This window comes from Micropterus salmoides, unplaced genomic scaffold, assembly GCF_014851395.1.
Source record: "Micropterus salmoides isolate LMB-PRFRI ecotype aquatic unplaced genomic scaffold, ASM1485139v1 Ms_hic_scaffold_11, whole genome shotgun sequence".
In the NCBI taxonomy this organism is placed as follows: Eukaryota; Metazoa; Chordata; class Actinopteri; order Centrarchiformes; family Centrarchidae; genus Micropterus; species Micropterus salmoides.
The window spans coordinates 9,104,671-9,125,214 of record NW_024040152.1 but is presented as its reverse complement, the minus strand read 5'-3'; the positions used below and the strand labels follow the sequence as shown (position 1 = coordinate 9,125,214).

Here is a 20,544-nt window from a genome sequence, read left to right as displayed (position 1 = left end):
TGAAACTTTACCACGAAAACAAATGATTGCGAGACTACGACTATTCGCGTCTGGACTTTGATACTGTCTCCTCTGCCAGTTCTGGGAATATGAGGTATCCTATGACAATGATGACATGTTCCCGTTAGAAGGCCAATCAATAGGATTTATTTACGGGGTGGTAGTTTATGTTATGTGCATTATTTTTGCCCAGGTTTGGAGAATTGTTTTAATTATTTAAGCAGCATTATTCATTGTTAATGTTCTCCCTTCAAGCAACTCAGAAATAGCCAACACTGGATGAACATGGCACTGACAGACACCAGTCAATTTGCGTTTATCAGTAGACAGTAACAGACACCACGAGAAATTTCATCCACTCCAAGACCAGTCTCTGGACAAAAAAAAGCAGCTCTTTTTGATGACAGCATTTCCAACAAAACAGACAAACTCACCACAGAAACTTCCAGACACTGAAGCAGACATAAACACCCTTTGAAAATACACAGCTCATACAGCCAATAACAAGGTCTAAATGCCACTACAGGCTACCAAGGTCACAACTACATGACAACATACTGCTTGTCCTCAGACAGGGAAGGGTTGTGTGTATGTGTGTGTGTGTGTGTGTGTGTGTGTGTGTGTGTGTGTCACTCCATTGTTTGCCTTCACAGCAGGCACTTCCAAGACAAGGGCCCAAGCATGTCGGACAGTATTTGCTGTGATCTGTTTGAACAAGAACAATCTTGGCACGGACTTGTTTGTCCAAAGTAATCCACCATAATCCCCCGTGCAGCCTTCACTCTTTGGTCCACGCAAGCCTGATCTTTCTGCCTTAAAACTCAGGCCAGATCAAGCTGTTGATTGTGCACACTACACGCCGACCACGACCATTGCAGATGCAGAACACTACGGTGCACGCAAGCAAATACATGTTTCTGCAGCGTGAAGCAAGTGGACAGGAACAGCTGATCCTGCGATATCAAATTCGTTGCTCAACATTGTTGCTGCTCATTTCGGCTTAAGAAACTCAACACTTGTACGGTCTGCACTTATGTGAAACACCGCCAGCCACTGATATCTGTTCACATGATGTGTGCAATTAAACACCGAAGGACAAAAGGGGTATGAGGAAAGAAATCGGGTGAGGTTTAATTATATGGCACTAAAAAAAACTGTGCAGCCTGGAAGACTTAATGTTGAACTCCTACCTTCCATTAGATGAGTTTCCTCCATTTCTGTTATCTTGCTCGGCCTCGAAAACAAGCCGAGCGACGGTGCGGGGAGTAATGTTAAAATCCACTTTTTCACAGGAACACATCAACATCCTTAGGTGCGTAAAGAAGCATCTGCCGGCTGCAGCGAACAGTTAGTCTTTAGCCAGCTAAAGCTAAAGACAACCAAGTTTAGCTAAGGTTAACGTTACCCCGGAGTCCAACCTCTGAAGGCCAACTACTCACAAAAAAGATGACTATCTGGCTAGCAGGCTTTAATTTCCAGCAGAGAAAGTACTATGCCGACGTCTTCCATTTTCACTTTAAAAGCACCCTGGTATAAAACACTGTTATCAAATGAAATGTAAAGCTAACAACCAAAGTTAGCTTAGCATTAGGAGCGTAACTAACTTCGTTTTGAAGTAACACATAATAGGTTATATTGCCAAAAGTGAAAAGGAACAAAGTCAGTCAGCCGGGGGATTGAGCCTACGTTCCCTACGTTGGGGGTTACGAGAAGTCTCGTCAAGAAAAAGAAGTATGACCCCTTCGACGTGTTTCTAATACGAAATAAATCAGCCAACCGTTTAATAACTCACATTAATCTAGAAATTATAAATAACTTAAATTATTATGCAGTCAAATACAAACAACCACCGGCAAAATACGACGAACACCCCTCTGAAAACTTTGTGGTATAATCCAGGAAAATAACTGTCCAGAGGATGTGGCGTGAGAAGCAGACGAGTGTTTGTTAGTTTTATCCTCAATCGACTATATATCCTAATCTGTTTACTAATTTAAAACAAATCTTTACATGCACAAATTGAGCCAACTGTTACAGTTGAGTTGATTTATTGCGAAGAAAAACAATGTTTTCAGCAGTCGACAGGGATTTTATTTTTTTTTTCGCATAAACGTGAAGTGACCACAACAGCTTTTCTCAGTACACCATGAGCAACAAGCAGGATACAAATCATATAAAACATCCATGGTAGATCCACAGTTTTAGCACAATTTCAGAGTTAATTTGAAGGGAGCTGTTATGTGAGCAAAATTAATGGGCAAACACATTGCGACCCCTTGTGTCTAACGAGGTTGTGTGCACTGCATTCATTATTTGTAACCTGATAAGTAGGTTAAAATGCCTCATCTTGTACCTCACTAAATTTCTATAACACTGTGTAAGGAAAAGTAGTGTGGCAGAGTGTGTATGCGTTCATCTCACCCCTTGCCTCCTGCAGCATCGCTTCATATGGTCTCATGATCTATGGGTAGGATGCAGCCTGTACTGGATATTGGATATCTTCTCCTCCACCACACATAACCTACTGTAAACAGGGCCAATAACTGGTCACCTTGTCTGAAGCTGAAAACAAAAGGAAATAAATTGACAAGACACTTTGAGTTAAGATGGTGCCTGAACGCAGAGATTTTATGATGGACATGGGTTCAAAATGTACTCGTTTATTAAACACAGAAACTGAAATGCTGTTGATTTAGGGGCTGTAATTAATGATTCTTTTCATTATTGATTCATTTTTAAATTATTTTCATTATTAATCAAGAAATTATTGGCGTAAATGGTGAAAAATGTCCATCACTGTTTCCTAAAGTCCAAAAATATTAAGTTTACAACTGAGAGGCGAGAACAAGCAGATGTTTACCAGTTCTGCTTGTAAAGAAACTTAAATAGGCTAATGATTGGATTATCAAAATAGATACCACTCACATAAGTGTTGATCAGCTAACTGATTAAATGATTAATGATTTCAGCTATTGTGGATTCAAAAGAACCGAATAGTTTTAATGTATGGCACTGGAAGTAAGCTACCACTTGAACTTTATCTAATTTCTAATGCCCGCTCCCCATCGTGGTTTATTTCCATGATATTAGAAAAGAAAACCACTTTAGAAGCTGTTAAACAGAGAAATCCCCTGCCCTGATAGAAACAAAGTTACATCATTTCAAGCAGTTTTTTTGTTAAGGGACCTACTATATTTACCAGCATATATCCTGGAAATGTGCACATCTTTTGTTTTAATGAATTTGCCTTTACCTGCCTTTCAGATTTGATCTTCAGCAAACAGTTGCTTCTGTATCCTTTCAAATCGATGGCAGAGCATCACAATGACTAGGCAATTTCAAATTCTCCATAGGTTTACCGGGCATCATCTGTCTTCTCACTCCCCGTGGCCACCTCCTGCAACGCTTAAACAGCTCCTCTTCAAAACAGAGCGACCGATGTCTGTGTTGCAAATGCAGCCCGAGCAAGAAACTGCTCCAGGATACAGAGAGCTGTGTTGCTGAGCACCTCTGGTTGCTGATTCGGGGACTGGAAACTCGATCTGTGCTAAAAATAAAAAAAACATCACCAGCATAGCGAGAAAGGAGGTGTGTCCCTTACTGTGTGTATGCGTGTGTAGGGTCACAGAGGTGCTGCCCACCCCCATATACACAACACACATACACAGTACACACACACACACACGCACACACACACACTATTGTATGTCAACATTTCCTTGAAGTTTCCCCACATGTGTGTGCCAACCTCAAGGTCTTGCTCTCTCCCTCTCTTGGTCACATGCATGTAATTTCCAAGATTGCTCTCACAGATTTTTATTGTCATTATCATTCATAGGTTACCACAAGGTTAAAAGAGGCACGGACCCTTATCAAGAGCTTAGTGCTTCACTGTGTCATCTGGTTACACACGGCAACATCCCGACCTCCAACCAATATACGCAAACACACACAGCCTGGCTGGCAAAATACAGCGTCCTACCCCTGTACATCTTTTTTTAATATTACAATTTTTGAAAGTATTTGTATGGCCTCAGACTGGATATAATTTTGACTTTCCATGTGACGAGGCATTCACCTTTAAAAAGGAAAAAAAGAACAACCACCACATGTCAACAAATGGCTGTACCAACCACGTGAATCACTGTAGTTAGCACGCAAGCTGAGGCCTTCAGTCAATGTCTGAATGTTTTGTCAGCCTTGACTTCAGTGGCCTTGTTTTTCTGACTGGCCAACTGGCACTGACAGACTGTCCGACCCTCGGCAGACATCAGACATCCAAACTGATAAGAAGAGAAACTATATACTACAGTTACAAAATTTACAAAATGTTAGTAAATGAACAAGACAGAGGTTTGTGAAATGAGTGAGTAAATGATTTATTAAAACAATTATTGAATATAGTTCGCAGCAACAATATGATTGTGGTGGCTAAAAAGAAAGAGCAAGAAACAGACGCAGAAACAGAAGAACTGAAGTTTTGTTCAATTAGGCACAATCAAGGAGAACATTTCAACATCTTTAAGTCAATGAAACATGTCATAGCCTGTTTAACATCAAATATGTTATTATAGGACAAATGGAATGTGCTTAGCTCATGCATACTGTTCAATACATAAACTATCCCTAGCACATATTGTATTTTAAACTAAAGTTTTCAATGCATTAGTGTCATTTACACTGCGAACGCTGGGGACATGTCCACACCACATTCTGAAATGGCTGATTTTTTCCCCATCACTTTTTGAAAGCGTTTTTTAAAAATTCTTCTGAAAAATTGCTAGCACCAAGAAATATTAATTTTACTATAGAAATTATTTGCACAATATGGAAATTGCAATGCAATTTAAATATAGAAGACACAAATGTGCAGTGTATATAAATAAAACAACCTGCTGATTACTGCATTATATTCTGTTATATTTTTATATTTATGAATTGTCACCTGCCAGCTGAATATTTTGTTTCCCTTTATATAAATAAAGTCATTTCATAAATTCCATAAATTGGAGCAAAAAATGTCTCCAGAATGCAGAATATTATTGTTTAATGCTCCAAAATTTGGGGGGGGGATGACCCCCAGACCTCATATTGTAATTTTGTACTACACTGTATAGATTTGGTGTCTGTGTGGACCCCACGAAGAATAGCTGTAGTTTCGGCTACAGCTAATGGGGATCCTAATAAATAAATATTACAATTACAACAATTCATATTTCTTCAAAATAGTGTTAAAAATCTTCTCGTCTTGTTTTTGTGTATCATCACACCCCTAATCTGAGCTCTTATGTCCCCACCACTTTTCAAACAAAGTGAAGCCCTTGTTTCATTGTAAACTCAATCTTCGGTTTAAAAGATCTCTTAAAAAGAAAAAAATAGCTGTCATGGGAATTTTCTAAAATAAAGTGAAATTCACCCAAAACAGCTCTTTCAGAGATTTATTGCCATATAAACCATACATTTGCAATATAGAAATCATTGGTGGTATTTCATACAGTCTAATGCATCATATAAAATTTGTAGGCCTATCTCTTGGAAACAGTTTAATTGATAGAACGCTGCTCTCCAACTGCACAATTGTCTTTTCATAGTTGTATCTATTTTGAACTGAACATTCTGCATTTTTTTGCAGTCACCCGACAATGACAGTTTCACACAAAGATAGAGAAATCAAAGTATTGTTCTGTCTTCTTAAGAATCATCCCGTGTTTCAGCTGAAGGACAGACAGTGCCCACCCATGAAACAGCAAGCTCTACAACACAGATCAGTATGAAAGCATGTGAGAGTACAATAAACTTTGAGGTGAAAGTATAATTTCCATTTCATGTGGGAAGAGTGATATTGAAATCTTAAAGAGAACCCCAGGAATTCAGGCTGTATTATCTTGTAGATCTGTGGTTCACAAAGCAAGGCTGAAAAGACATCAGACATCCCAAGGACACTTTGAAATGAAAGACACACAAACACATAAGCTTCATGAAGATTTGAAATGGACTTAGCCATGTTTATCACCATTCAATTCATCTGAAATATCTGTCATTTTGCTTACTAGCATGTTTCTGTTGTGTACCATCTCTTGGGAAAGTGCACAAATGGCCAGCTACATACTTAGCTACTGTAACACAGATGACAGACAATGATATACTCAACGGTGGCAACGATGATATGTAAGAAAATATGAAAGAAAATGTAATTCCCAAAGCCTGCATAGAAAATCTTTAGGATGACAGAAACTTTCCCAGAGGAAACAGGGCTATAGTCTTGCTTTAGACAGTCATGCTGTGTAGTTATGGATCAGGTCTCATCATCTCAGGTTTCCTGCTGGCTTTCAACACTCACAACGTCCAGCTCTCCTGGATTCACAAGCTCTAAATATAGCTGCCTTGAAGTCAGATGGGACTGCAAACTACTGCGAAGAAACTCACTCACGTCTTTTTAGTCAACACTTTCTGTATTCTAAGGCTTTCAGTCACTTTTTTGGCCTACGTGACATGCAAGGACATGGGATTAATCAGGAATCAAGAGGCTTTATGTCAGTGATCTAATTTTAATTGCCACAGAAACTTCTACGCAGGTTTACGTCAAGGAAAGTTCCAATAGTTTGTTCAAGGGCTGGTCGTTGCTCCAGCAGAAATGATATGCCATTTGTCTTTTTTAGTTATCTGCAGTCTTTTCGGTAAGTCAAAAATTCATTCAGTCATTTGTGTCCTTAGCTTTAATTAACTATTGATGTTGGTGGTTAAAGTTGCACAGTTCAAAGTGAGTTCTTTAAGTGAACTGAATTTCTTTGATTTCAGGGTCCTCAGAGCTTTTTCATAAAAAAGAAAGAGGGGGTGGGCGGCGTGGGTTTTCACAGCAAGAAGGTCGTGGGTTCAAACCCCGGTTGCCCCGGCCTTTCTGTGTGTGGAGTTTGCATGTTCACCCCGTGTCCTCGTGGGTTCTCTCCAGGTGCTCCGGCTTCCTCCCGCCAAGACATGCAGGCTAGGTTAATTTGTGTCTCCGAAATTGTCCTTAGGTGTGGATGTGAGTGTGAGTGGTTGTGTGTCTATGTGTGGCCCTGAGATGGACTGGCGACCTGTCCAGGGTGTACCCCGCCTTTCGCCCAAAGTCAGCTGGGATTGGCTCCAGCCCCCCTGCGACCCTGTATGCAGGATAAGTGGTTGATGATGGATGGATGGATGAAAAAAGAGGGGGGCTAAAATGTAATCACTGAAAGAGAGACCATCAATAGATCATAAACTAAGTGACGTGCATATTTATTAAAACCCTTAAAACATTGGTTACATCACCATCCATTCACTGTAAATTTAAGCTAGGGTAGGTAACAACTGAAAAGCTAGCAAGAGACAGCTTACTTTTGAAAGTATCTAACGAAAAAATCCCACCCCTCCCTCCAAAGCCACTCCCCCAAAACACATTTTCATGTGCAATGAGGGCATAGGTTCTCAATGCATTTGATTTATTGATTCCTGTTGGGATTAAAGAGAATTAAAAAAGATATAACAAAAATGGTTATGAAATAAATTAATAGTAAAAAACTCTTATATTTGAGTAATAAATAAGTGAATCTATAATAATATAATAGTAATAGTATAATAATAGTTTTATTCTTTATTCTATTGGACTTCAACATTCCTAATAGATTGATATTTCCAGCTGCACCTGCCATTCATAAAGCACTAAAAAAGGGTCTCATTATCAGACTTCACATTAACATGTTCTTGAATATACATTTTTAGGTGTTGAATAAAACTCAGAAAATCAGCAGCCATCCAGTAGACATTTCATCGGAGAAAAGGGAAGCTGTTCTTACTCTGAGTCATGAAATATTATCTTACAGAAAACTTATCCAAAACATATTTTAAATATCTTTAAAATATCTTGAATTACCAAAATTGTAACTCACTGTAATTGCATTGTAATATTTATGTTGTTAACTTTTTTGTTTGTATTGTCTATTTTATGTGATTTTATTGAAATCCTGTTTATATGTGTCTTTTTATTTTGCTGTGTTTGTATAAAGAACTTTGAATTACTTTAGATTAGAAAGCTTCATTAATCACCAAAGAGGAAACTCCAGTAAGTTCACACAGGACAAGAAATAAAAACAACAATACACTCATTAAAAGCCTTCTGAGCTGGAGGGTTGCGACAAATAGGACCAGCTGGAAATATTGAAATCAAAATCAGAAACATTCATTAAAAAGTCAAATTGCCGTATTGCTTTGTTGTTGAAAGGTGCAATACAAATAAACTTGCTTCTTTATGTTCTTCTTCTTTGCTTCCCTCTTTTTTCATGCAGTGTCTCAGTGCTATGGTGGCTGTGCGGAGGTGGACTCCCTGACTGAAGCCGTGGCAGGAGAAGGTTTCCTGCTGGGCTGCATCTCCTGTAAAATAAGAGAGGAGGTCCCTGCCCAAGCCACCGTAGATTGGCACTTCAAACCGCTGGGAGAGGAGGAGTTCATGCATGTGAGTTCACCAAATTGTGAAATCTGGTTGGGTTTGTGAATGCAAAAGGTCTCTCATCTACTACCATGTGCCTTGTGGAGCAACTTTGAAACTGTGCCATCAAGCTGAATAGTACCACAGATGGAAGTACATTTTAGCAGGCCTATTTTTTTTACTTATTTACTTTTTCAAAGTCATTAACTGTCTTCTGTTTTTTTACTTCTCTACATTTGTCATTTGTATTATGTCAGCTCTCCATGAACTTTTGGAAACTGGACAGCAGCTGTTAAACATTTTTGGGAAACATCCGCAGTCAATCATAAACACAAGAACATTTTACATTAACTTGAAAAGTTAATCTTTACAACAAACTTACACAAGAATAAACATTTGTAGTAGTTTTCTGCTTTAGAAGAAGATGTTACACTGGAACTACTAAAGAGTAAATGTGTATTAGGCCTATGGCAATATATAAATAGAAGTTAGAGTAGAGTACTAAAGAGTATATTTAGAGCAGGAAATGTAAATATAGAATATTTATAGATTTCCCTTTCCCCACCCACCTTCTCTCAGATTTTCCACTATGAGCACCCCAGTGCCGACATCCTCCATGAAGATTTCAGTGACCGCCTGGAGTGGCATGGGACACAAAACAGCGATATTCAGACAGGATCCATTTACATTCAAAATGTCACCTTCAATGACACAGGAATGTACCGCTGCACGGTCCATCGCACTCTCTTCCTGTCGCAATATCACGAGCATGTAACTGTGGAGAAGGAGGTGGAGCTCAGCGTAGTGGCTGTAGGTAAGGGGGGTGTACCTGTGAAAAGGCAGGGCAAGACATTGCTTTTTTTGTAATAGGTCACAAGCTAAAAATATTGGAATCCACTGGTTTAACATTCCCGTATAAAATGCTTTGTATCCTATAAATCTAGCCTTTCTTTTGTACGTAAAATGTTAATCTGGAAAGTAACATTTCACTCTAAAACAGGGTAGGAAACCTGCAAAATTGTACTTAAGTACAGTACATATCTTAATAAAAAGTAAAAGTAGTAAAAGTACTTAGTTACATTTCTCCACTGGCTGTCAGTTTTCTTCTCCCTCTATTTGGCATCTTTGCTTTGTCTCATTTCAGCCCATTTTTGAAAACAATTTTGTCATTCCACTATATTAAACCTAACCATATGACCTTGGTTCCACGTCAACCACTCATGACTCATGGCTCAGTTTTGGAGATGTATTTAAACAAATGTTTCTCAGGTATGAAAATCCCATCGAATGAGTTGCACCAAAAAATCAGCATGTGGATCCAAAGAACCCTCTACTTAAGGTTAGATGACAAGCCAGGTAAAAAGGTCCATGGTCAAATGAGCCACACTTGCAGTCCAAACAAGCAGTCTCCCAGGAGCAGGAAATTACAAAAAGAAAGACACAGTGGACAGTGTCTTGTCAAGGACAATTTCCTCGAATCTTCATGGCCTTGACTGTTTTATCTGTGGTCCACTGAATCTTTAGACTTTACAACAAGACATAGCGCCTAAAGCCATGCTAACGGCTCTATGAGGCTGTAATCCTCATTGTAAAGAAAGCCTAACAGTTTTCAACAAATTGACATTTTGACCTGATGGTGGTGCTGGATGAAAAGTTATAGTTATAGTTCACAAAGACCATGAATGTCTGCACCAAATGTCATAGTATCAATAAAACCTGTTAGGTCTATCTTTCTTGTAGCCTAGATTATTGGGACATTTCTCTGATAAGTTAAAATTTTGACCTACTGGTGGCCCATAAGGAAGAGTCAGAGAATCACCACAGTCATTGGAGTTATAAATTTTTTTTTACTGTAATCCATATTTTTCCTCTGATCTATGTATTATTAGCAAGAGTATTTTCCTGTTTGTCAACTTGAACGATGTTCAGGCTTGTCTTATCCAATGAGATGATTTCTGACTTTAAAGCAGCTTTACTTTATGTTTGTGAGGGTCTGCAGAAAAACACAGTGTCTCCTGGTGGACATGTTTCCTCTAAAATGCAGCATTGTTGGTTCCTCTTTCCCAGCCAATCCGGAGCTGACAGCGGTGATCTCAGAGATAATGATGTACGTGCTGATCGTGGTTCTGCAGCTGTGGCTCATTATAGTTATGGTCTACTGTTATAAGAAGATTTCGGAGGAGCACGAAGCTCGGGAGGCCCGTAAAGCTCTCAAGGCTCAGGCACAGTGAGTTGATGTTTTACTGAAGTGATTAATTTTGGATTTATCTTTAAATCTTTAACCATTTTAATACAATATACTTTGTGACCAAATTATGAGATGTTAATTCCGAAGTTGTCTTCACCACAATTGGCTTGATTTAGCAAGGAAAACAAGTAATCTTTATTTTTGTGTCGTTATATTTATTTAACTTTAAATAAATATAACGTCACAAAAGTTTTTGTGAATTTGTTATGATTATCTCTCTGATGTTTCTCACATCTAAATAATTCACCTTTTCTTTTTATACTTCCAGACTAATAGAATCAAAAGACAACTGTGACGGGGTGCAGCTAGAGTAACACTACTGGTGAGTTAGGTTTAGCTTTCAAGACACTATTATATAGATTTACTGGCTTGCACAATATCTGATTTAGGACACATATGAAACCTGTCTTTCTCTTTACCTTGCATTTTTTTCAAATAGTATTTTTATTTGTCATTTTTATCCACTAGGTGAAAAAAGATCATCTCTGCAAGAGTCAAGCTTCATTACTGTATTTTTCTAACAAAGACACAATTACTGTATGAGAAGGTGATTTTTAAACGCCTTGGTCTGCGAAGTCATAAATGCAACTTGTATGGTTAAGTACAAATAGAAGCTGATAGGCAGATTTCCTTTAGATTTCAGTGAAATGCAATGTCAAAGGTGTGCTATGAGACTATTGGATGGATCTGTGAAAAAAACGCCTTTAAAGGTTTTTTAAAAACAAATGGCCTTCAGTGTAGGGAATCCAATGAATGGTTATTCTTATTGTTGAATAATGTCAAAAATGACAATGTCAATTTACCAGAGCATAAAGTAATGTGTCCAAACAACTTAAAGTAAAAAGTTTATCCGTTATCCAATTGGCCAGTGATGAATTTTCTATTCTTTCAAATGACTGACTTATTAAGTAAATATTACTGAGGCGTGTACCATGTAAATACGCAAGGCTTAATAACCCAGAACATTTGTAGCAACTAATGTCCTCTTTTACTTCTATTTTGACTACATGCCAGAGAAATCTGTCTTTGTAATAATTTTGCCATCAGTTGAAAATAACAAAGTAACAAATGAGGTCTCTATGTGCTGAACTTTGACCGTCATGTCTTTAAAACACCAAATGATAGTTCTTCAGTTTCATTAACATGACCTTCTAGGTATCTGAGAAAACTTATCATGACATTGACATCACTCCCAAAGCTTAAGCGTTTGTTAAGCAGCATGTCTTTAACAACACTGTTCTAGTAAATCTAAATTTATATGTTTGTGCTAGTCCACATCTGTCCAAATTAGTAAATTAACTTGCATAAACTAAATATTTTTGTATATAATTTTTATGTCCACTGCACTTGCTGCATTTACTTTGTTGGCAATGACTTAAAAACAGAAACTAATGATCTTATCAGTATTAACTTGGACAATGATCCACTGTTGAGACACAACATTTCTTGTGTAAATACTGTGTAATGTGTTTTATAAAATATGTTCATTTAGAGAAATTAATAATGTTTTGGAGAAAATACATTGATCTCTTGACAGAATTTTGCCCTTTGCTGTTTCTGCCAGTCCCACTAGAGAATATGAGTAAAAACATCTCTCTCTTAAACATCACTTATTTGTACGTTTCAGGCAACATGCACACACAGAGACACACACATACAAAAACACACACAACTACAACAGAGAGTTAAAGGACATTTGGAGGTGATTGTGTTGTAACTCAATCTAGTCTGAGCTTTGCAGCAGACTGTCCAGACTACCTCCAGTTTGAAAGCAGCTTTGTTCTCCCGCTGCAGCCCGGCACCGTCCTGAAAATGACCACACGCTACTCCTCCTCCAGCAAAATGTGAACATTAGAGGGTTTTTTTATTTATTTATTTATTTTTAAATACACAATACAACTAACCACATACACAATTCACAAACTGGGCTTCAACACCAGTCTTGAGCTACAAAAGATGATGGTCTGCTCAGCAGGTACAAAACTGTATCTACAAGCAATTTTGAATATTTGTTAATTATTAATGTGTTAATAATGTGTAGACTTTGCCACAAGCAGTCATAACATAAATATGTTAAAACCAATTCAACATATTTTTCTTAGGATTTTCATGACACTGCTTGAATGAGGTCTGATCTAAAGACAATATGCTAACTCTGAACATTCTCATCCACAGTAAACTGTTCATTTTAGCTGATTGCACCAGTATAGGACAGCCATTTAATTCATGCAACACCACAACGTAACTACACTGAGCTTTTGACCTTGCCCTGTGACCTCTTCATTTCATTAAATGTGTTGACATGTTGGACATGCTGCATATCTCTTCCACATAAAAGCATGAGCATGAAGGAGGGCACATTATGACTAAGAAAAGTGGGAGGTGTACGTTTATATTCGATGTTTAGCTATGGGACTAGCTGCTTCTAATCCTGCTGGAGACACATGACTTGAAATTATCGATGTCTGCCGATGCCCAATGACAGCAAGAACTGATTCCAGATCCTTCAAAGGTAGGCTTTTCTTTCTACTAAAAACAAGCTTGAATAATGATAGGTATAATATGTGGGAATCAATTTCACATTCACTCTCATAACACCAAAACAAACTCTGAAAGGTCAACCAAAAAAGGTGTATTCAGCATTCAAGCTGAAGTTTGTTGGGTAGTAGTCAGAACACATTTCAGAGGTATCATTTAAACATATGACAAGTGTCCCTAAATACACATTAAATTGATATCTCCTAATTTCCTGGATAAATGAGTTTAATTATTAATTAATTAAACTTTAAACTAATTATTTAAAATCGCAGTTAGATATAGGTCTCATTCTTGCTTATTATACCTCTCTTAGCCCCTCCATCTTTTTTTGTTGTTGTGTCTAAATATAAAACCTATATTAAGATATAATATTAATAAAATACAAACTGTGTTAATAATACAAAAACAAAATTAATTCTAGGCTGACCTTTCCTGAGACTTTTTCTTACAGTCTCTTCCTCCTCAGTTGCAGTTAGCTGAGTGTCCAGCAGATGTCAGTCATGCCACACATCAACACCACCGAGCTGCAGTCGCTCCTGCTCTCCTTCCTGCAGCACTGCCTCAACAGCACAAGTGTACTGTCTTCACCAATACCTCAGAACTACACTACCCAGCAAGCTGTGCACCACGTGGATGGAGCCCGGGCCCACGCTCAGACTGAGGGCATGATGTACATCCTCCTGGTGGTCGGTATGTTCAGCTTCTTCACCTTCGGCATCATGCTCAGCTATATTCGCTCCAAGAAGCTGGAGAGCTCTCATGATCCGTACCACCAGTACATCGCCCACGACTGGACCAAGGTGAGGATTCCGTCCAGGGTCATCGCTCAGCCTCTGCACAGGGAAGCTGCAGGTACCGGAGTCAGAAGCAAGGAGCCCATCGTCATCTGCAACCCTGCAACACTGGAGTAGCTGCCAGACTAGAATGAGACATTCAGCTACTTAAACAAGATTCAAACACTCTCAACAAAGAAATACAAACACAATATTTATAATTACCATAACTTTTAATGTCACATAGCAACCAACAGTTAGTGTTAAGTAGGTTTGTATGTTCAGATCAGTAATTTCACAGAAACAACTTCACATCATATCATAAAAATGGTTCATGTTGTAATCTTTGTTATCAACACATGCAGTTCCTCACACTTTACAGTCACAGCAACTACAATTGCTCAATACGGTTGTAACACAGAGTAAAATTGGTGGCAATATTGTGTCTGACATACACAGAAATAAGCAGGTGAACAAGTGTGAAATAGTCCCATGGACTGTAATTATTGGTTGACAAATAAACCACTGATCTCAAATCACTGTCCTGTTCACTTAGAGTCAGAGTGTTAGTGTGTTAATCTGAGCAAAGCCTTCATCCAAGACATCAGGTCTTGTTTGGTATTTTTAGGTGTGGTTACTGCAATGGCTTGTTTCTTCTCCTCCTTCCTCCTCTCTCTCTCATTGTCTCTCTCTCTCTGCTGGTCCAGTCGGTGCTGGCAGGCTCCTTTCACAGCACGGTCAATCTCTCGTGACAAACTAAAGTGAACCATTTGCATGTTGAGCATCGGTACTATGAGGTTGTAATTGTCCACCATCTTGTTAAGTTTCACTAACTCCTCCTCTACAGATGCACACAGCTGCTCCCATTGCCTGTGCTCTTTGGAGGTCATGGGGTCACCGAGCCTGACCCTACCATCCAATAACCTATTTCGAATCTGAGCAGTGGTCTCTCGGATGTCGCGTTGTGTGACAACCCAGGGTGGCTGGTAGCCATTATCTATGAGAATGCGGTTGAGGTTGTGGGTCATTGGATCAGCATAAGGATTGTGCTCAAACTTGTTGAGGGGCTTTCCAGCTCCACTCAGGTTCCTGAAGTCTCCTCGGGCCATGGACTCTTGGATCAGGTCTTCCACAAGCCGTTCCACAGCCTGGGTGATCTGGACCTTTCGGCTGCGCTGACGCATGTCCCTTTCCACCAGCGCCCCCTCGGCAGCAGCTGCCCTCTCATGCTCCCTCTGTCGGTAATTCAAAACCTGCTCAGATGCCCGGTCGATACGAATCTGCCTGTACTGACGTTCACGCTGGCTGGGTGTGCCTGAACCCACACCCTCGTAGCTGAGGTAGTGTCTGTGTGGAAGTGCTGTACCTCTGGACTCCTCCTCTTCTGCTTCCTTTCCTCCATCAGGTTGCTTGGTCTTGCTCTGATGCGCCAGCACAGCACGGTAGGCCTCCTCCACCCGAGCAAACAGCACTGCGTCTGCAGTCGGAGCCCCAGAGTCCGGGTGGTAAAGCTTGGCTAGGCGCAAGTAGGCCTCTTTCACCTGCCCAGGACTGCTATGTCCCTGGTCAGGCAGTTGCAGAAGCCTGTAGCTCTCCTGCAGGCTGCGGCTGATCTGGGGCCCAGTGCTGAGAGCTCTGAGCAACACGGACTGTCGAGACAAGACAAGCAGAAAACGGCCATGGTAGATGTCACTGCGGGAAACCAGGAGGTGGAAATTGCAACTCATTTCTGGCACACTCCTGTGGATTTAAAAAGCAAAAGTTATTAAAAATGCAATTAGTCATATAAAGTATCTTTAAAGAAAGGAAGCTCATTCTGTCAGCTAAGAGAGAGCTTACAGAAACAACAAAGTCAATATTTGGGTCATGAAGCAATGACATCAGAGTACTACAACAAATAATTTAAAGATAGAAATTAGATTTATAGGAAGAAGTCAAGATCTGAATGTCTATTGTTCAGGGAGTTTAAATTTATAAAATTAAATAAATTTTTAGCACATTTATAATGCTGGTAGTACATTTTGATAAATATTCACCTTGTCTCCCATAATCCTGCTTTGTTGACAGAGGCTTTATTTCCTCATTGTGGTAACTCATTCAATTTGTCACAAACTAGGCTTGTAGGCTACATTTAATGAATACAGTACATGGAAATGACCATAAAGCATTGCTATTTCACCAAATAAGGTTCATGTTTTATTTTATTATTTTATTTATTATATGGGCTTGGCACTGACAAATGATTCACAAGAAAAGAAATGTAAGTAATTCTACATAGTGATGTTAATTTGGAATAAAAGAGATCCCAAAGTTGAGCAAATTCTGATCAACGGCAATGACAGAAATACAAATATACACAATTCACATTTGGGGGAGTTTGGAGGTGTAGTGCTGCCTTAAAAGCAGTGTCATGCAGTTATGGCAGAATGCGCAACCACATTTATACACACAATTCACTGGTAGCTAACTGAAGAAAGTTGCTAAAATTGCCAAAAAATTTGCAATGACTTTTTCAAAAAATACAAGATTACACAGTCGGGTTGCAGTATCATGAGCAGCAAGAGACCTCCACAACAGTGCTAAAGCTATGCTAACTAACGCAGATAATATCTGTTTTCAGGTGTATTTTCCCTTTAACAGCCAGGCGAGACTCCACGTTGGTCTTCAGGACCAGGGCCTCTATATAAAGTCTCTGCCAGGAACCACAAATCTACATAAATTACTGTTTAAACAAACAAACAAACACAAATGTGAAGGCTCCCTACTAGCTAGGTGACATTAATGCTGCGACTCAAGAGGTTAGCAAAAATAATCTAATTTTACAGAACATGACATTTAACGCAGATGAACACTGAAAACTGAATGAATAACGTTACTACACCACATGGCTCATTAATGAATAACATTAGACTTAAAGTTACACGATCTACAACTTTGAACCCTCCAGAATCACCTGTCTGTTTGTCTTCCTCTTCTTCTTCTTTCAGGTTCAACAGCAGCTTACATCATTGGTGTTGTATTACTGCCATCTTCTGGGGTTAGTTAACTTCTACATCATCTGGATTGTCAGATTTTCAGATCAATCCTGTCCTTTTTAAGAAAGCTGACCACAAACTTCCTGCTCTGTCTGCTTCCATCACACTCCAGTATGTCGTTTAAACCTGCTCCTGTTATCCCCAATGTTTTAAATATATATATATAAAAGGTGTATATAGTGTACACATAACTCTTATTCTTATTTTTCTGTTTCTATTCTATTTTTATTTAATGTGTTATTTTCTTGACTGTTGCGTTGTGCTGTATCAGGAGCTGCTGTAGGAAGTGAATTTCCCCAGTGTAGGATCAATAAAATCTATCTTATTGTTGGGTCAGATGTACAACCAGGCTGGGCCAGTTAAGCCTGGTCCCCACCTTCACCACCTTTATAAACTTTGTCAAAAAATACTCCATTAACTTTCTATTATACTCAATAAGTTTGCAATCAAAAACTTCTCTGGAGACGGTCAAGAGTCGGTGAAAAAGAGTTTATTCCAAAACAGGACAGTCATATATCAGTTATATACTCCCCTCTGGTCTGGTTTGCCCCCTCCTTTCCTCACGATGAACTTCTTTTCCTCTGCAGTTCTGCTGTTTACATGTGTTATTTTACCAATTAACAATGTGCTCCAGCTGTCATTTATTACTGTATTGTTGACTTTCTATATCTTTATACTACTGGATAAGAAGTTCACCATTTAGATTTCAACTTCAGTCTCACTCTTTAAAAGTTACGCATGCTTAATTTGACACACAATAACATTTTTTAAACAATTAATATAAGAATAACATAAGTAAAGTTGCATCTTTCATTAATGTTTGGTTTCTTACAGCAATCTTGATGTTATGCTGGCTGTTTTCTGCTTTCTGCTTATCATCTCTCTGTCATGTTTTCATCAAGCATCTGATGTTTTTTTGGTCATCCACTATCTGACGTGATTTGAGTAAGCCTCTGTCGCTTTTTGTGTCATCCACTATCTGACGTGAAAAGTTAAGTAAAAATTCCTGCAAGTTCACTCAAAGTTCACATAGGCTGTAATAATCAGAGGTTGGAAGTTGACAATCAACCCCTTCATTGGTAATTAAACATGTAGTCTTAATATCAGCAGACTAATACATCAGCAGTTCCTCATGTAATCATAACAACAGTAGATAACAGCAGACTGTGAACACCTGCAGCCTCTCCTACAGTCATAAATCTATAGTAGAACAGTTGAACAAGGCGTGCATAGTCTCAGTGTCTGCAGTCAATGCTCCCACTCAAGGATTTTAACCACAGTGAGCTTGTTACTGCATTCAAGATTACAGTACAGCACTTCTAAGTAAAAACAAGACACATCTAGGTGAAAAGAAAATGATTAAGAATGATTAATGATTAATACTAATTTAAAATGATGAATTAAGAATGATTACTTATTGATACTGATTAAAGATAATAAAAATGATTAAGAATGATTATTAATACTGATTAAAGATAATAAAAATGATTAAGAATGATTATTAATACTGATTAAAGACAAACACTGATGACTGACTTGACTTATGTCTGTTTGTGCTGTGTGCTAGAGACAGGACATTCTTACTGTGATGGACTATATTTATGTATGTTTTTTAACACAATTTTCACTGATTCTGCTTCTACATTTTCCTTTGCTGGTGTTTTTGATGATGCCTTGCTGTGCTCATTCTGATCCCAGAGCACACGTGCCTGCTTACACACACATGTGCTACTGCCTCTGGGCAGTTGGACACAGAGAGGACCACACACACTCAGAGCTATAGAGTCTTAACACTGTGATCTTAACTTTCACTATAAAATAACACTTTAAATGATGACAATGTAAACCACCTTCGCTCTAGTAATTAATGATAACTATTTAGGCTATAATGCTCTAAAATAATTCTCAACATTATCTTATTCCCTCCATCGTGTGCTTTCTGTCTGAGGTATATTTCTTACAACTAACAATTACATGTTTTACTGTACTGTTTTACGTACAATTACAGTTGGATGCTTCCATAATAAAATGTTACCATGTCCTATTATTGGTCATTACTTCCTCTTTTCTATTTCCTTCCCTGTTTCTCTCATTGCGTATAGCCTAGGCTAGTTGCCTTCCTCTTATCTCCTGATCCCGTGCTACTGCCATACTGATTTTATTCCATCCAACAACCTTTCCCTCTGTTTTTGAAAGTTTAATTATGATCTCTATGGTTCCTTCATTAATAGCTTGTTTGGCTAGTTTGTCCACTTTCTCATAACCCATAATGACCTTGTGTGCAAAACCCAAATGACAGTGTTTTACTGAGCATATTTGCACTATTTCAAATAGTAGGTCTCTGTGGTTACTGGATGTAAGTAACTAACAGACGGGAACTTTTACCGTCTCTGGGAGGTACTACTACTTTAAGAAATACTAATACTAAGAACTGCACTTATACAGGTCACCGGGACATAAAAACTACATGAATAGAATCAGCATTAAAATCTGATAATAGTCGCCGAAAAAGTTTGACAACTTTGCCCCAAAATAAGGTTTAAAAAGCGTTTTTCCCGACCGGTTATACTTCTCCTACGCATGCGTAGTGCAGATAATACGGACCCTTACGTCAGTGGAACCACATGATTGGCTGAAATATGATTCCTGCTTTGGCTGTTAAAAGCAGATGATTGGCTTTCTTGCAGGAGGGGCGGGATAACTGCCATCTTTACCGTTACGGGCTTTCCCAACAGAGTTGTATTGAGGATGTGACTGAGTGGCATGTCTCCTCTAAATTGTCTCGTTTCATAAAGATATAACTAGTATCCCTCCTGCTGTATCCTATTTGTCTAGATTAGTTGACAACTTGAATTTAAAAATATTTGGAGTCTTCCATACAAGTATCTCCTTAGCAATAAAGTAAGATAGGCTATCATATCCTGCAAGTCCTAATCTTATGTTTAAAAAAATATAATGATGTTTATTGTTAACTGTGTGAAGTGCCCAGAAACAATAATGCACCTGTTCTGGCAATGCATTTACTCTTACACATTTTGGAAACATGTAGCCTAAGCCTGTTTATTGCTGATAACACTGATTCTAGTATGGGAAAATGAAACTAATACAGTATTATAGCATATGGTTAGCTTATATTAAGATATCACACACTGTCAAAAGTTGTATTAAGATCACTGTAAATTAATGTGTTAACTTTTGTTTATGTTCAAGCCCAGTGATTAGGCTAAGCTATACATTTCACTGTAAGTAACTTAAAATGTTTACTCCCTTTTTAAAATAATGATAATGCACTACATTTATTTAGTGCTTTATCATGGAAACTCAAAGCGCTTCACAGTGAAGTGGGGGGGACTCACCTCAACCACCACCAATGTGTAGCACCCACCTGGGTGATGCACGGCAGCCATTTAGCGCCAGAACGCTCACCACACATCTCACCCAGTCTCATCCAAAGGACGACAACTCTTACAGAACAGTGTCCCCATCATAGCAGGGTTTACATTGCTA

General features: G+C 38.6%; 5 protein-coding genes across 8 annotated transcripts in view; 3 read left to right on the top strand and 2 right to left on the bottom strand.

The window, feature by feature from the left end:
* Positions 1 to 3,540, bottom strand: part of gramd1a (GRAM domain containing 1A) — a 32,122-nt gene extending 28,582 nt beyond the window's left edge. Inside the window, exons 1-2 of one of the 4 annotated variants that reach the window (XM_038710770.1) lie at positions 3,254 to 3,540; positions 2,422 to 2,562 (exon numbers count right to left, since the gene is read on the bottom strand). Coding sequence is in view for 1 of the 4 variants with exons in the window: in XM_038710773.1 (XP_038566701.1) it covers positions 1,191 to 1,306 (116 nt within the window). In the remaining 3 variants the exon portion in view is untranslated. Of the gene's footprint in view, positions 1 to 11; positions 100 to 1,190; positions 1,895 to 2,421; positions 2,563 to 3,253 lie in introns of those variants that run through there. The other 3 variants (XM_038710772.1, XM_038710773.1, XM_038710771.1) reach the window with 3 other exon arrangements.
* A 1,998-nt stretch (positions 3,541 to 5,538) lies between these two features.
* si:ch211-225p5.8 (uncharacterized protein LOC555567 homolog) lies at positions 5,539 to 12,562 on the top strand. The gene is made up of 6 exons (XM_038710768.1): positions 5,539 to 6,677; positions 8,304 to 8,470; positions 9,023 to 9,257; positions 10,511 to 10,670; positions 10,960 to 11,013; positions 11,160 to 12,562. Exons 1-5 carry the CDS (start codon positions 6,635 to 6,637, stop codon positions 11,003 to 11,005), a joined length of 651 nt encoding a protein of 216 aa, XP_038566696.1. The 5' UTR covers positions 5,539 to 6,634; the 3' UTR covers positions 11,006 to 11,013; positions 11,160 to 12,562.
* Positions 12,563 to 13,635: 1,073 nt separating this feature from the next.
* Positions 13,636 to 14,174, top strand: LOC119897185 (potassium voltage-gated channel subfamily E member 1-like). The gene has a single exon (XM_038710769.1). It carries the CDS (start codon positions 13,721 to 13,723, stop codon positions 14,138 to 14,140), a length of 420 nt encoding a protein of 139 aa, XP_038566697.1. The 5' UTR covers positions 13,636 to 13,720; the 3' UTR covers positions 14,141 to 14,174.
* A 42-nt stretch (positions 14,175 to 14,216) lies between these two features.
* LOC119897182 (dnaJ homolog subfamily C member 28-like) lies at positions 14,217 to 17,029 on the bottom strand. Its single transcript, XM_038710766.1, has 2 exons — positions 16,956 to 17,029; positions 14,217 to 15,742 (listed from the first exon to the last, which is right to left on the bottom strand). Exon 2 carries the CDS (start codon positions 15,727 to 15,729, stop codon positions 14,569 to 14,571), a length of 1,161 nt encoding a protein of 386 aa, XP_038566694.1. The 5' UTR covers positions 15,730 to 15,742; positions 16,956 to 17,029; the 3' UTR covers positions 14,217 to 14,568.
* Positions 16,962 to 20,544, top strand: part of LOC119897180 — a 25,164-nt gene continuing 21,581 nt past the window's right edge. The window contains exon 1 of the mRNA XM_038710765.1: positions 16,962 to 17,039. The gene's annotated coding sequence lies outside the window, so the exon portion shown is untranslated. The remainder of the gene's footprint in view (positions 17,040 to 20,544) is intronic.